At 47.1% G+C, this 17,425-nt stretch overlaps 1 protein-coding gene across 1 annotated transcript in view; it reads right to left on the bottom strand.

Annotated features, from left to right (window-relative positions):
- fry (Protein furry) overlaps positions 1 to 17,425 on the bottom strand; it is a 153,777-nt gene that overhangs the window by 56,268 nt on the left and 80,084 nt on the right. Inside the window, exons 27-30 of the mRNA XM_071661031.1 lie at positions 9,301 to 9,420; positions 7,637 to 7,770; positions 7,315 to 7,419; positions 2,630 to 2,764 (exon numbers count right to left, since the gene is read on the bottom strand). Coding sequence (XP_071517132.1) covers positions 2,630 to 2,764; positions 7,315 to 7,419; positions 7,637 to 7,770; positions 9,301 to 9,420 — 494 coding nt within the window. The remainder of the gene's footprint in view (positions 1 to 2,629; positions 2,765 to 7,314; positions 7,420 to 7,636; positions 7,771 to 9,300; positions 9,421 to 17,425) is intronic.

Here is a 17,425-nt window from a genome sequence, read left to right as displayed (position 1 = left end):
AAATTTAGATCGCTTTCCTCACTAATGGATTCCCGGAAAAAAGAAGAGGGAAAAAAACTTTTCGCGTTAAAAGTTTAAAATGTGTGAAACAAACACCTCTCAGTAAATTGCCCGGGATGAAAGGGGTACGAGGATCAAGTTGACAAGGAGGACACGAGAATGTCATATGCCAAGTGTCAAGCTGGGGCATATGCCATGGCGACGATAATGACAGGGAGGCGGGAGTCTGACTGATCGGCGGGAGATGAAGGACACTTGAGCAAGAAATAGAATTACCCTCAAATGTTGAGTACGACATGCGTCGGGTCCACACAGCAAAAGTGACCGATTAATATTGCATGGGATTTTACAAGGACACTTCAAAGGTCCAGTCCATGAATGATACGACGCAAGGGCGGGGGAACGCATTCAACCATTGCTTGGGTAACTATATAAAGTTGCGTACGAATATATATATATCATCCTGAAATATGATATACCTGGGGTGGTGGCCGGGAAATATATATTTAAGGTGGTGTTCGGGTCTAGCCTGCTGAAGGAAAGCATCTAAATATGTGATTCATCTCTTCTACGCCACTAGACGACCTAGAATGGTGTGGCTACCAGGCAGGGTGGTGTGGACCTGAGGACAACGCGGTGCTTCTCACTCTATGAAGCCATTATTACCCCTGACCAACCGTGGATTTTATGACACTAAGACTTCACACATCCAAGCCTCCGGGAAGAGTGTGACACGTCGTAACTACGCGTCAAGAACCCTGCAAGAAGTTGTGGAAGCAATCACGTCAAATCCTCCCTTTAAGATGTCGTCACAACGGCCCCCAAGTAACAACTTATTACGATCCTGTCAGTAGTGACAACAGTCATAAATGCCTGAAAACGCATGACAGCAGCCGTGACACACAACGCTGACACGGTTACCACCGTTGGAGATATCTTTGCGTCAAGGGTCGATAAACGGAGACAACAGATGAGTCCTCTCTGGCCCTGACCCGACCCCCTCCCTACACAGACGGAGGCTGGCAAAGACATGGGCGGCTGCCCACACCCGAGCAACGGACACGACGCACAGATTTGCTGGGGTTCACCTCATTATCGGCCTCAAGGGCGTCCCGGTGAGCAGGATCCTAGTCGCCCGATTTGACTTCAAAGAACCGAAATTCTAATTCACTAAATGCGGGTAAATCAAGAAAAACACTACCCGCTAAGAGTGCACTGCTATGCAAGTATTCAGTTCCGAAGAAACAAATGCCACTATGCATACAGAAACATAGAAACACACACACACACACACACACACACACACACATTCAAACATGAACGATACACAATTACTTAGCATGGGACATAGAAAAAGTGCATATTCCCGGAGCACAAACCAGCACACACACACACACACAATACATACAAAGACACTGGCACAGACACACACGTCCCCGCTATTCTCTGATGCTAGTCAAAGTCAATAAAAGTAATCAACAATTCCAGTAACATTCTACATTCTCCGCATAACACACTCTCGAGTTTCCAATCACCGACACAAACGAAACGATAGTGCGTCCAATTATCACAGTTACATAACTGGGCTCCGTCAACCAGGGGGACCCCACTGTACTGTAGGTACGTGGGTCTGTTTCACCATGGAGATCCTACTGAATCATAGATACAAGACTGGCGGACCACAGTCACCCACTGTACTGTAGGTACGTGGGTCTGTTTCACCATGGAGATCCCACTGAATCATAGATACAAGACTGGCGGACAACAGTCACCCAGGAGACCCCACTACCAGAGTTACAGGTCAGGGGCATCTGTCATGCTGTAGCGACAAGACGAAGATCTATTAAGTCGGTGACCACACTCTAACGTATGGTAAAGTAACCTCACAAGACGGAGACCAATGTCACCACGAAGACCCCACAACGAGGACCCATTTCACGGTGGGTTACAATTAACCCAGTGAGCAATAGGGTGCGATCCTTTACCATTCCGGCTTGGCTATAAGGTACAATAGCCTGTCCAAATAGCCATGGGTCGTGCTCAACACAGAAAAGGTAATCCCGTATAAAAATACACACACAGACACACACACACACACATTCACGTATACAGCATCAGATCTCCAAACACCACATACTTCCCCAGCGTATATATATAATAGTTCAAGGCTAGACTGTGACTAAAAATAAGCCAAACTTTTCTTCCATGCGAGGGCAATACGTTCATGGCGTGGGAGTGCTCCCAAAGGCAGATGGTGAACATGAGCGAAGATATGAGCGGGTGAAGACTCGTAATGACATGGAATATGAAGAGAGAGAGAGAGAGAGAGAGAGAGCTTGTAAAACTCGTGAGAGGGAGGATTCCTACAGCGATGCGAGATCACGGTAGCAGCGCGTCTTCATAACAGAACATCTCGAGGCTTTCATGTGAAGAATCAGCATTCTATTCCAGACCACAAACCTGAGTTTGAAAACACACGGCAGGTAAAAAAAAAAAAAAAAAACTTGGCGACAGATGACCTAAATAAACGTTTGTGTGGGGTGAGCGTCGGTCGCCCTCCAAGTCATCGACGCCACATGAGCTCGCGCGCGTGTGTGTGTGTGGTGTTTTCAATCCAAGATTTACTTACGTAAGGGAGAAGTTCGGCAGCGGCCATGCCAGTTATGATGAAAAGGTAACGGATGATGACCTTGAGGTTGTTCGGCCAGCAGGTACACAGAGCGGCCCACAGCTCCTCCACCTCCTTGGGATGATCGTCGCCGAGCTGCAAGTGAGACAAGGGAAAAATATACACTGAGGTGTTCGTCGCCACGAAGGACGGAGAGAGAGAGAGAGAGAGAGAGAGGTCCTGAATTGGCAATACACACAAGACGCGCGAACGCGTTGCTCAGCTGGTGAAAAGTGGGGCAGTAGAAACTAGTGAGGCTTTACTTCAATACCGAGTTGGTAACACACACCAAGGACTCTCCAAATCTATTGTTCTGTAGATCTGAATCGTGAGATCTGTAAAATTATGGGTGAATTACTCCGTCATCTTTGGTGCTCTGTAAATGTAATGTGGGTTGGTAGCTTCCCAGACTCTTTATATACTCCACATGTAAATTGCTACATCTGGGGATACAGTTTCAGTGTTATATCAGTTCTAAAAGTCTGCGAAAGATATGATGTTAGGAGACTGTACACACTGCTAAGTACATAACAGGGTTTGTGGTAGTCAAATGTGGGTTGGAGACTCCGTAGACATCTGCTTCGTTAGCGATAAGTTGACTTGATGGCCGGAGGATTTTCAATTGTATATTTCTTTATGGCAATATACGTGAGCCTAGATAAAGACAGACACGTCCCATTTCAACAGTGAAGTGAGAGAATAATAGTCTTCGGCTAAAGGCAGAAGCAAGCATCGTAATGTACTATTATTAATAGCCATTAATCCCAGCACAAATCGACCACAGGATCAAAGTAATCCCCATCATATTTCCGCTTCCCTGGCCGTAAAGGATAAATGATATTATAACCCATGCCAACTAATTTGCACACAGTCCGACGGGAAAAAAAAATGTGCAATCTTTGCCACAAATTGCAATAAATCTAGTTTCAAATTAAACCTGGTGCTTGTGTTAGGCTCACACAAAATTAGTTGATTCATGAAGCAAATTTCATCTGCCTGTGACATTAGGAAATGACAGGTTGAAGCTGAACTATCTTTCATAATAAGTAAGCATTACAACATAAGTAAATATCTCTAATAACAGAAAAAAACAATTATGTATCTGCATAAATCACTTATGTTCTTTCTCTGTGAGAGGATTGTTATTTGTCACTTACGAGTGGCACACATCATCAAAGCTTTCATTCGAACCTCCTGAATATAAAGACTTATCCCCTTTAGGTACAACAACTTCACCCGGGGAGTACGACAACGTTAGCACTTGAGTACGATGACATCAACCGAGTATGATCTGAGTCTTTCAATTATCGTACTCAAGCGGTTCAGTCGTGGTACTCGAGAAAGTGGTTATCGTACCCGCACAGTTATGTGGCAGCACTCGGAGAAGTGCCATCGTACCCTCACGGTTATTTCGTCGTACTCTGGAAGGTTAAGCCTTCTCGCTAAAGGAGTTAATCCACAGTAACCGTATTTCACACAAAACATAAACTCCGCCAAGGTTCCAGAGTGAATATTACAGAGGGATCAGTTCTTGCGTCCTGCAGCAGGTGGGAATATGGAGTTCCACACAAGTGTTCTCATCCAACATAAACACCACCACCATCTCGAACCCCAAGTTCTATTACCTGAAGTGTTTATAAGACACCCTTAAGTACTTAAATTGAATCGCATGTGCGCGCGCACGCGCGTGATGGCGTGGGGGCCCCCCCACCACGGCTGCAAAACCCTAACCCCCTACAAATACAAATGGGTAATTACGCAAATAATGGCATTTAGTGATGGAGATAAGTACCCAACTTACCGACAGAACACTACCTTACGTGAGCTGGAAAAAAGGAGGCAAATTATGTTCGGGTTAATACTGGAATTTGGTTTACATACTTACGAGGACATGTTCAACATGCTGTTGTTAAGACCTTAATATTAAGCCTGAGGTACTATTTGTGTGTCGTCTGGTTACTTCATGTTCAAGATACATAACGGTCCAACAAGGGAGGGCCACTGGAAGGGTAACTTAAGATGGTGATTGGAACAAGAGAGAGAGATGAATGTTGGGAAGAGGTTAGGAAAATATCAATTTTCCTACCATGAATAGAAGGGAGAAGACATGATAACAACAATCAAGTTTCCTTGGCAATGTGATAATGACGATAAAGAATAATTGTATGAATAATGAAAAAACAACAACCACGGGTTATAGTGAGAAACAAGGTAAAGTCATTCTATTTCATGAGAGTACTCGGTGAAGAGCATGTTCTTCTCTTCTTTTTTTAGTTACAACAGTCTATGAACGTGGACACCATCCCCAAGTTGGAAGGAGTTGTGAGACAAGAGAAGAGAGTTCAAGGGACGGGATTCCACGCACGTAGACCTCCCCCATGTGCACACAGTACTGACGGGTAATTACACAAGGACACGGGTATAGCTACTGCAACAGTCACTGCAGGAGTCTCGTTCTACTGCATCAGTCACTGCAGGAGTCTAGCACTACTGCATCAGTCACTGCAGGAGTCTAGCATTCCTGCAAGAGTCACTGCAGGAGACTAGCACGCCTGCAACAGTCACTGCAGGAGTCTCGCACGCCTGCAACAGTCACTGCAGGAGTCTAGCACTACTGCATCAGTCACTGCAGGAGTCTCGCACGCCTGCAACAGTCACTGCAGGAGTCTAGCACGCCTGCAACAGTCACTGCAGGAGTCTCGCCCAGCGCTACCTACCCCCATCATCCATTCATTTCAAATGACTGCATCTGTAAAGACCACAGCCAAAGCCCTGGCTGTGGCCGCCTACCTCCCTCCTCCTCCTTCTCCTCCCTGCGCACCAATCCCTGCAGAACCCCTCCACCCACCCAAGCATCTCCCCTCCACACACACACACACCCAAGGGTGTTGCAGCCTTTTTTTTTTCCCCCCCTCTCGATTTTTCCTCCCCCGCCACATGTTGCACACATAAGACTGATTGCCCATTTCCCTCCCCGGGGCATTTGGTAGGGTTGGAGGGGAAGAGTTTTCGACTCGTTCATTTAGGTGAGCGAGAGTGGCCGAAACTGTCGTTCAAAAGGTCTGCTACACTCCTGGGAAATTATGACCGGTGCTCTCCAGCCGATTATACAGGCCTCTCTCTCCCTCCCTCTCCCTGCCCCACGCCCTGATCCATCTCTCTCTCTCTCTCTCTCTCTCTCTCTCTCTCTCTCTCTCTCTCTCTCTCTCTCTCTCTCTCTCTCTCTCACAGATCGAGTTTTCCACTTGCCCATCCACTCGCTCACCAAGCTACTCCTCTGCTGCTCCACTCAGCCAAACCACCATTCCACCCCTGCCACCCACCACACCACTCATTCAGCACACACACACACACACACACACACACACACACACACACACACACACACACACAGACTCGACTAACAATCTCGGTGAAGAGAGTCGCAATATGACAAACGACCGCGGCAGTTCCTGGAAGCAATTCCCACGTCAAGCACAGGTATAGCATTGTCCCCGGAACCAAAAAAAAACATACCCAGAGCTCAAGTGGCTATGTGATACTTCTGACGGCGACGTCCATTACATGCTGCTGCTCTGAGGTAAATAGAGTTCTGGGAACAGTTTAATGTATATGTAAATAAATCCTTTTTCTGGCGCCTCTCTCTACGGTATAGGGGATGTGTCTGGCTCCTGTAAGGGAAGTGCCTGGGAGAGCGCGTGTCTAGCGGAGAGCGATAACACATCTAGATGAGGGAATCAGGAGGAGGTGGTCTAGGGAGTCAGGAAGAGGAGGAGGAGGAGGAGGAGGTGGTCGAGGGAGTCAGGAAGAGGAGGAGGAGAGGTGGTCGAGGGAGTCAGGAAGAGGAGGAGGAGGAGGTCGAGGGAGTCAGGAAGAGGAGGAGGAGGAGGAGGAGGAGATGGTCGAGGGAGTCAGGAAGAGGAGGAGGAGGAGGAGGTCGAGGGAGTCAGGAAGAGGGGGAGGAGGAGGAGGAGGAGGAGCCACTGGGCCACAAGCAGAGCGCCTCCCTCCATCCTCCCGGCTGAACCCCCCCAACGGGAGAATCCACGAGTACGTCTCTAAACAAACCAGTTCAATAAACCACTGTTTCCAACATTGGCGACTCTCGATGCGGACGTCCGCTGCTCGCTCCAATCTCTTCTGGAGTGATGCCCTCGCGTCCACTTCCCCAGCAGGAATATGAATCAGCGAACTTTTCTGACCGAATAAAACGCTGGACACAGGAGCTCAAAGGGGCACAAAATAAAAGCCGGATTTCCAAACCAGCCGCCAATTCAAGGTAAGGGGGTGGGTGTGAGGTTGACGCGACCCGGGATTAAAACATGGGACATTACTCAAAACTGCTGGGACGATGGGAGACATTAGCACCAGTGGCCCTCCTGCGGCAAGAGGAGGAACCATCATGTGATCGACGGGTATCAACAACAACTGTGGGGAGTCAGGCGAGCGCACTACTGTTCTTGGATGGGCCGGGATCTCTCACAGCCGAGATGGGCCTCTGGGCATTCTGACGTATATTAGCAAAAAGGAGAAAAAAAGGAAGATATTGTTGCTTTCTGTGACACACTAGGTGAGGGTGTAGAGACCAGATGAGGTAGGTAGGTAGGTAGGTAGGTAGGTAGGTAGGTAGGTAGGTAGGTAGGTACCTTAGCAGTGATGTAGAAGAGGTTGTTGAGGACCATCTCTGTGGCCTCTGCAGATCCCCAGCCCTCACGCCGTAGACCCGCACCACGGCCATTCTCACCGTAATACTGTAACAAATAAATTGACTTATCAATTAATAAATATATATACAATATGAATAAATAAATAAACACATGAGGAAATTCAAACGAATAACAAAGTAGTCAGCGTTGCTGACCGCGATGTCTCTTACTAGCCCACCCGGGGTCGAACCCTGGGCGCTGCAGTAGGTCCACAGTCCAACTATGGTTCGACTTGGTATATATGGGCTTAATTTATACGTACCTGACAGTAGGGGGCGGATGCTGGGGGAGGGGTGCTTGGGTCGACCAGCTCCATGTTGTACAGCCAGGGGAGCAGATAGTGAAGCAACAGCTGCCGCACAGCACACCGCGCCGTCTGCAGCCGGTACGTGATCTCTGCAACACAAGAGGAGGTACGTGATCCCTGCAACACAAGAGGAGGTACGTGATCTCTGCAACACAAGAAGAGGTACGTGATATATGCAACACAAGAGGAGGTACGTGATCTATGCAACACAAGAGGAGGTACGTGATCCCTGCAACACAAGAGGAGGTACGTGATCCCTGCAACACAAGAGGAGGTACGTGATCCCTGCAACACAAGAGGTACGTGATCACTGCAACACAAGAGGAAATAAGTTGAGCTCTCTGCAACACATGGACAAAAGGCCTGGACCACAAGCTGGGCAGCTGGGCTCACAACTGAGGAAAAATACTGTTCTTGTGGTGTCCCATTGTAACTTGGAGACCAGGGGCCTCATGTGGCAGGTGTGGTGAGGGTGTTGCGGTAGTGTGGCGTTCCCCCGACTATTGAATGAGGTCCAGGTGATGGCTGGAGAGAGTCGCCATGGGCAGTGTGTCCGGCACCTCCCGATAGGTGGCGTGAAGAGGGACAGGATAGTTCTGCAAGCCATTTTCTGCACCTTTTCCCAGTTGTTCCTGGAGTGGTGTGGGGAAGGATAACCACAAGGCAGGGAGGGAGGAAAAGGTGCGTATGTCTTCGTGATCGGTAGTAAGGGAAGCCCAAGTGTCTTATGGATCTACGGAGGATAAGCAGACCACAGCTTGACGACTGGATGATGGCAGTGGAGGTCTTCCTACCGACTCAAAAATGTGACACCCAGGCATCATGGTGGACCGACCAACCTGGGTGGGGAGGAGAGGCTTTCCTCCCCACATGTTATCAACCTACCTCCCTAACCCCCCTTGTGTCTTTACTGCTCCCTGCTCCTCCCTACTGAGTCAGTATCTACACTACTGTTCCTTGAATTCCTCGTCTCCGACGCGGAACTCTCCCGTCTCCAAGGGATAACTTTCCCGTCTCCCTGGAGGCCGCCTGGGATACGATGCTGGGCTCATACGTAGTGCCTGGGATAGTCTGTCTGTGGGTCTCTTCTGGAGTCTGCTGTTTATACAGGTCTGTGCTGCGTCTGGGGTTACGTATCTCTGGGTGCTGCGTCTGGGGTTATGTATCTCTGGGTGCTGCGTCTGGGGTTATGTATCTCTGGGTGCTGCGTCTGGGGTTATGTATCTCTGGGTGCTGCGTCTGGGGTTATGTATCTCTGGGTGCTGCGTCTGGGGTTACGTATCTCTGGGTGCTGCGTCTGGGGCTATGTGTCTGGGGTGTTGCAGCTGTGGATGCTGTGCCCTGGGATGTGCCGTCCCATGGCGCGCTCCGCCCGAGACGACTGTACAGTAACGTTGCGCACACCGACCACTGCAGCCGGGGGGAATGTACGCCAGCATACGCCGAAGCAGTGCGCTGACCGCAGGTGTAAAGAGGCTTATAGGTGGTCATAATGAGGTCATTAGCATAGCCAATGACGGTAATTAGTTACTAGGACTGCAGACGACGGTAATAAGTTACCTGGGAGTACCAACGAGAGAGGAATGTTCAAGAGCACTGGTGGAGGAGGGATGACTGACCTGAGAACATGGGCATGGTGAGCTCCGGATGCAGCAAGGCCAGCTGCTTGGAGAGGTACAGCTGGGAGCGGGAGTAGGTGGACGACAGCAGCACGTCCAGCGTCGAAGACTCCCGCCGTTCTGAGGGAGGAGGGAAGAGAAAACGATGTACTAAATGAGACGAGTCTGTGTGCTGGTGACAGTACATGTGTGTGGTGAGAGGGAGACGTCACTCCCCGTTTAATACCTTGAGGACGAGTGGACGACCCCCAGGGGAGTCGTGCTAGAGGGTCGTGCCGTCGTGCTCAAGGGTCGTGCCGTAATGCTAGAGGAGGAGGTAAGGTGAGGGAGTGGGGGGAAGAAGGTGTATTCTTGACCATATGTTACCAAGTTCAACAACAAGGCGAGCAGCCAGAGACATACGTGTTATCAGTGTCATTCTAAATCAAAGCTATGTCAAATGCACATGATTGGGTCACTATCAAGATATCATAGCTACATTAACAAATATTATATACCTATTCACTACCTCGAAGAAAAAGTGATAGAAAAAACTCATTAACATCACAATAATTAAAAATCACTTATCTATATACACAATTTTAAAGACTTTATCCTTTCTAAGGAACCATATATACAATCTAACATCAGAGAAGCTTAATCTAATATGTTAAATCTGGTGTCAAATGTGTAATTTGGTGTTAAATCTATACACCTTGGTGTTAGATCTCACTTACATTAAGGTGTTAAATCTGTACACCTTGGTGTTAGATCTCACTTACATTAAGGTATTAAATCTGTACACCTTGGTGTTAGATCTCACTTACATTAAGGTGTTAAATCTATACACCTTGGTGTTAGATCTCACTTACATTAATCCTTATCATTAATGACCAAGCAGCATAATGATCATGATCGCCATCACAGATCACCAAACGTGGTGTTTACATGAGATAAGAGGACTGGAAGCTCCTTGTTGTGATGCGCCTTCAACCGATACTGAACCGTTATCCTGAAATAGCATTAAGCTGCACGCTGCGTTCCTGTGAGCGGAAAGGGAGTTATATAAGGAGGAAGAGGAGGAGGGATGAGGAGGAAGAGGAAGAGGAAAAGGAAGAGGATTTTGGTAAGTCTCTTCCTCTCACGAGAAGTGGTCGTAGATTAAGGTGATCTGAGGACCGGGATTCCATCCCCGGGTGCAGGAAGACGTCACTCCGGCAGCCAGTCACCGGACGCCGACAGGCTGCCACATGTCATCACATGGGACGTCATGGCAGGGGTCACGCGTACAGTGAGAAGGTCTATAAGTTATAGGTCATAGTCAAGCGGTAGGTCAAAGGTCAGACCATGTTAAGTAAGGGGTTGTACAGCCGTGGTGTTTAACGCGTTAACGCCTTCCTCAGGAGAGACCAACATTAGTACGTATATGTGTCATGACCAACATATATATATATATATATATATATATATATATATATATATATATATATATATATATATATATATATATATAATATGGTGTTGGCAGAAAGTGTCTGCATGTCCGCGAACGTAGCCACTGACGAAGCCGTATGGACATAATCGTCAGAGGACGCAAGACCGCCCATCTTACCCTGCCCCCTCGCGTAGCGCAAGCCTCCAAACTGCAGATACCCCTCCTTGAGGGACACGAAACCAAGTACGTAAAACAACGCCGCCACACTACGATCCCGGGAGGAATTCCAGCGTATGTAAAGTGGGAGGGTAGGTGGGCAGGTGCGCAAGGTACACACACACACACAACACAACACGAGCGTCACACTGAGCGACGGTGACGTAAACCGTTGCGTCATCGGGCCGGCCGGCCGCCAAAGCTCACGTTGCCACTGCTGTAATTCAACCAGCACCTCACAATAAAAAGATCTATCGCCGGAGAGAGAGATGGACAGATAGATAGAAAGAGGAGAGAGAGGGAGGGTGGGGGTAAGTGAATTTAATCATCGTCACTGTCCGGGGGGAAAAAAACAACGTAATTGAACACGAGTGGAGGAGGTAGTGTGGGGGGGTGTTGGGGTGGAAGAGGGGGTAACGCAAGTGGTGTCAGGCAAGTGTGACCTTGTTAGATGGGAGGGGGAAGGTTGGGGGGGGGACGTCTGTCTGTACCCAGCGTACGTAACCGAGAGTGTGTGTGGGGGGAAGCGTGTGGCCTGGTCAGAAGGGGGAGGTGTATGTGTGTGTGTGTATGTGTGTGTGTGTGGGTGTGTGTGTGTGTGTGTGTGTGTGTGTGTGTGTGTGTGTGTGTGTGTGATGAGAGAGGGCTGGTGGGGTGTCAGGAAGTGAAGAGGATGGAGGCAAGAGAGCAGGAGGAAGGAGGCGTCATTATGAACTGAGGGGTGGGTGGTGGAGCGCCTCTAGGCGGGTGTGGACGGAGGAGGAGGAGGAGGAGCAGTGGTGGCAGTAGCCACCTCCCACATCATCAGAGCCAAGCTGGGAGGCAACAGGTAAATCACATTACTGCCGCGTGGCAAGGTGCCTCACCCGCGCCCTGACCTCATGACACACATGCGATGGCCGGGTGAGGTGGGGAGGGAGGGAAAGAGAGGGAGGAGGAGAGCCTGCGGAGAACTGAATACGCCGCCATAATAAGCTCCCCAGTGCGGGTCGGGGGAGGGAAGAAGTTATGTAGTGAAGACTAAATATTAATATATGCAGACTGGATTCACACGGAGGTTTAAAAATGTTGTAATGGCGGGAGGGAAGAATGTTGAAGATGGAGGTCGCCCCCACGAGTGCAGAGCGCCCTCCCCGTGCAAACAGAGAACTGAACACACACACACACACACACACACACACACACACACACACACACACACACACACATACACACACACACACCTTCCCCGCTGTGGCACGTGACAGGATAACGACCAGAAAAAAAGACGAGAATAAACAGGGAGAAAAGGGAACAATATTTCAATAAAATGAAACGAGGATATGTTACAAAAAAAAAAAGAGGGAAATACAACGGGGGAAATGTGAAAACAAAAAAATTTATGACAGGAATAAACAGCAGGACGTCTCCCCCAGAGAGAGAGAGAGAGAGAGAGAGAGAGAGAGAGAGAGAGAGAGAGAGAGAGAGAGACCCCAGAAGGTGGGTGGGGGGGGGAAAGAAATTAATGGCAGCTGGTAAAGTGCCTCACAGCAGACCAATCTCCGTGCACACTGGCCCGGAAACCTGGTCCTCATGAAAATGGCTTCCTCATCCATAGTGTGAGGTGCGACCCTGCCTAAAAGACGACAGAAAAATACAGATTCACCTCGCTACCTTAAGTCCAAAATCTGACTAAAAGCGTTTTTACTCTTGTTATTCTGGCGTAGCGAGAATACGGTTTAAGACTTACAGCTACAAAGTACATTGTCGCGTTCCATGTAATCCCTGTATTATCTCGGGGAAGAGGAGGATGCGAAGCCTCAACAGCCCTAACTCGGGGTTTACATGGAAATTACAGTGATACGGAATGGCAATAAGGGGGAAACGCATGGTAATTGGTAGTTACCTAAGCACCCCCCCAACCCAACCCACGCTCTAAGACCCCTATCCCTTGAAACCCGACCTGGGAAGCAACGCGAGAGTCGGATATATGTGTCAGACTTGCGTCCTCAACCCCCTTGACTACGACGGTACGACGCAAGCTGGAGCCTACCCAGGAGTCTCTCTCTCTCTCTCCTCTCTCTCTCTCTCTCTCTCTCTCTCTCTCTCTCTCTCTCTCTCTCTCTCTCTCTCTCTCTCCCCTAATGGAGCTCCAGGAACACAGGCTTGGAAAGTAAAGCGCACTCAAGGGTACAATAAAATGCAAAATAAAAAAAAAACACTGTTGTTTACACGTGGCATCGCCACAGGTTGTAAGGCATGTGATATATATATATATATATATATATATATATATATATATATATATATATATATATATATATATATATATATATATGCGCTAGATAACATCTTTGTTAAGAAGAAATGACAGAATCTGTTTTGTCATGGATGTCTGTCGCTGAAACTGATATGGACCCTTGAGTTCGGTGCATCTCTTAAGGACAAAACTTGCATCGCTTGAATAATGAGACATCTGTCGGAAAAGTTCATTTTACTTCATTCATACTCTGTTTTCAAGACATGAGGTTCAAATGATGGGTGACAATGACGTCTGAAATGAATGCTAAAGACTCCTTTACGGGGAAGGTCATTGATGGCGGTTCGAAAATGGGAGGGGTACTCGGGGATTTCAATGCATTTTTTTCCCCCCTTCTCTCACTCACAGAACATGGGTGAGTAGTCAACAGTTAATGGGACAGATCGGATTCACTGACGATTGAATGTTACCGTGATGCAAGGGACGACCTTTAAGCATGATGGGCACGTACGACCTTTTTTTCTTTCTTACGGGCAGGTTCAAGTCCATGCCATCGTACTCAAGGGCCGTACAGGTTCAAGTCCATGCCATCGCACTCAAGGGCCGTACAGGTTCAAGTCCATGCCATCGTACTCAAGGGCCGTACAGGTTCAAGTCCATGCCATCGCACTCAAGGGCCGTACAGGTTCAAGTCCATGCCATCGTACTCAAGGGTCGTACAAGACGTATTCATTGAGACGAATGAACCTTTGGTTCGCAGGGAGTTTGCAAATAAGCCACTTCACTAAAGTATTATTTCCTCTCACCTTAAACTATATCCTCTATTTCCATGGATTTTCCACTGGAAAAAAAATACTTGTCCAGAAGAACTGCTATAATTTTCAATGTCTGAGCCATTAAGACAAAATATAATGTTCCGATGCCACAGAAATTCATATTCAAAAGTCATATATATATATATATATATGTATATATATATATATATATATATATATATATATATATATATATATATATATATATCTTTCAAACTAAACTTTCAAACTATTCGCCATTTCCCGCATTGGCGAGGTAGCGTTAAGAACAGATGACTGGGCCTTTATATATATATATATATATATATATATAACTAACTGCAGTATTCATTTTCACGACTTTAATTAGAAAAAAAATGACCCTAATGATGACTTCTTTTCCTTTCCACTTAGCCAAACCCTCATAGAGTAACTGGAGCTAAACAACTCCCCCTATACCACAAGGATAAGTGGGGACAGGTGGCATGCACAGATCTCTACCATAAGCCATTGCTATAAATTCTTTACCCCGTTTTACACTTGGCTGGAATGATCAGTCCACAACTATATTTCACACATCATTTTCCCCTCTGAAGCGTAAACCATGTCCGGGACTCAGCCTATCCCAGGATGGGAGGGTGACGTGTCAAATGCCCAAAAGATGTGTGAAATGTGTCACTGTCACTCATGCGATGAAAAAAAATTAACAAATGGTTCCCTTACGTCGAAATGAAGACGCTTTGGAATGTGGCATCAAAACCCAGCATTCCTTTTCCACGCTTGCGAAACTGCGTGGTGTGTGCGTGTGTGTGTGTGTGTGTGTGTGTGTGTGTGTGTGTGTGTGTTCACCCCACAGCCTCCAGGAATATTCGCCGGAATCATCTCCACACCCGTGTGGTGGCGGCGGGAGGCGAGACAGATCGCTTACCCTTCCCGTATGCAAATCTTTTGATGGAAACCTCTCCAGATATAAGACAGATGGTGGGACGTCTTCCGCATATGCAAATTACCCCGCCATCGCCCCCCACCCTGCCACAATATATATATATATATAAATAGAAAATATATCACTAACCAGAAAAGGCAGTATTGTATATATTTTTCATGCCCAGCTGCATTGTCCGGCCTCCGACAAGGTAGCGTCAGGAACAGACGTGCAAAATGGCTTCGTTTGCGATATACACTTTAGAGATTTTTATATAAATATTGTATTGAACCCATAACAAAGACCTACTGTTGAGAGAGAGAGAGAGAGAGAGAGAGAGAGAGAGAGAGAGAGAGAGAGAGAGAGAGAGAGCTGCAAATGTTGGTCTTGTCTTCACGTTCATACCTCGGAGACACATCCATGGAATATAACTCTCCCTGACCCGTAAAGAAGTTCCCCATGATGCCGCCAGGATTACTATGTAAATTCAGTGATTAATGTTCGGGTGGGGGGTGGGATGAAATCCGGCCAAACTGGGGGTAAATACATGACATGTACTCAGAGGGAAGCCATCGTACACACGGCCTGAAGTTATCGTACTCAGGACCTCGTACTTGAAGGTTAATCATACCCAGAGGAGATACTCGAGGGGTAATTATCGTACTCCAGGTGAAGCAACACTCCGTTGGGTGGTCAACGTACTCAAGAGCTAATAATACTGGAGGGGAAGTCACCGGGCTCATGGGGTACTCTCATACCTGTGCGCCGTTTCCCGCATTGACGAACGAGCGCTACGAACAGACAAAGACATGGCCCTCATTCGATCGCATCCACGTCTAGGATGAAATGCATAACATGAACACTGTTCTCTCTCTCTCTCTCTCTCTCTCTCTCTCTCTCTCTCTCTCTCTCTCTCTCTCTCTCACACACACACACACACACACACACACACACACACATATATATATATATATATATATATATATATATATATATATATATATATATATATATTTCTCTCTTGTGTCTCCCCTGATGATGTGATTATTACACGAAAGGGCACTTGGGAACTTATCGTGTTTCATTTTCCCCGTGGACTCATAGGAATATATAAATATAAAAAATATATATATATATATATATATATATATATATATATATATATATATATATATATATATATATACACACTGGGAAGATTCCCTGGGTTAATAACGTCTCCAGACATGTCAAGGGACGAGGCAGTAGTGAGCATAGTGGATTACTTGTCATTTCCACGTGCTGCTTGGGAGACACGCTGCCAACACCTGCTGGCGGCGTGGCAGTGGCCCCCGGTGCTGGAAGTGGTTGAAGAGGTTCACCAGTCGAGGCTCCTGAGGGCAACGGTGGCACGAAGGGATGTCCAAGGATGTGGTGGGCAGGGAGGGATGTCACAGCTAGGTGGCAACATCACTGCGTTCACCTCCGTCCACGTTGACGTTACACATCCTAGATGCAGATCTATCTTCACAGGGAACACTCAACCTCCTCACTTCCTACTCGCACATCTGCCGTGCAATCTCCCGGTTAAAACCTCACTACGTTTTGTAAACACTCCATCAAACTCAAGTACTTAGAATGCCTTCCACAAGACCCCTCTCTCTTTATATATATATATATATATATATATATATATATATATATATATATATATATATATATATATCCAGACCTACACAATAAAAGGAGAGGCATTCGCGCTGAATGAGGCTATCAGGAACAATTTACAGACATAACGCCAGCTTATCCGACCTCATCACAGGATAGAGGCGTCCAGATATAGACTACCCCGCTCCTCCTAGCCCGAGGCTGAGGTCCGTGCGTCGCAGCCCGTCCAAGGCTGAGGTCAAGCTCTCTCCCAGCGAGGCGGCTCAGCTGGAGGAAGGTGGAGCAATTGATCTTGACCTCAACTCCCTCCTCACCCCACCACCTGCGAGCCACACCTGACCTCCACTCTGAGCCTTATCCATAATAATCATTTGGTATCTGATATACATTTTTTCATGAAAATAAGAAAAAAAAAATTAAGAAAAAGGAAAGTGTGTTAAACTGACTTTGGTTTTAAGTAAATAGTGCATTAAAATAGTCATCCCGGCTTTATATATATATATATATATATATATATATATATATATATATATATATATATATATATCCAGACAGGCAAGGACGTGGGGGGGGGGGGGGGGGCGATCTCGTGCAAACGAGAACCAGCAGGAGCAATAATGGTCAGACACAGTGGCGGCTTAACCCAACCTGATCACCCAGATATCTGAGGAAATCACTTCGTTAAGGCTATTTCTGAAAACGCTCAGACCCCCAAACTTCGCCGAGGAAACAGTTTCAAAGGAAAACTTGAATAAAAGAAGTGAAATATGCAGCCGAAATTACGACCTAAAGAGACGCAAATTCAGATGGGCCAAAAAAATAATAATAATAATCTCTTTTCTCCCGATTTTGGCGAACATTCTGCTCTCTCTCTCTCTCTCTCTCTCTCT

This window comes from Panulirus ornatus, chromosome 73, assembly GCF_036320965.1.
Source record: "Panulirus ornatus isolate Po-2019 chromosome 73, ASM3632096v1, whole genome shotgun sequence".
NCBI lineage: Eukaryota > Metazoa > Arthropoda > Malacostraca > Decapoda > Palinuridae > Panulirus > Panulirus ornatus.
Note: the sequence above shows the minus strand (reverse complement) of the source record. Positions and strands in the feature narration are given on the sequence as shown.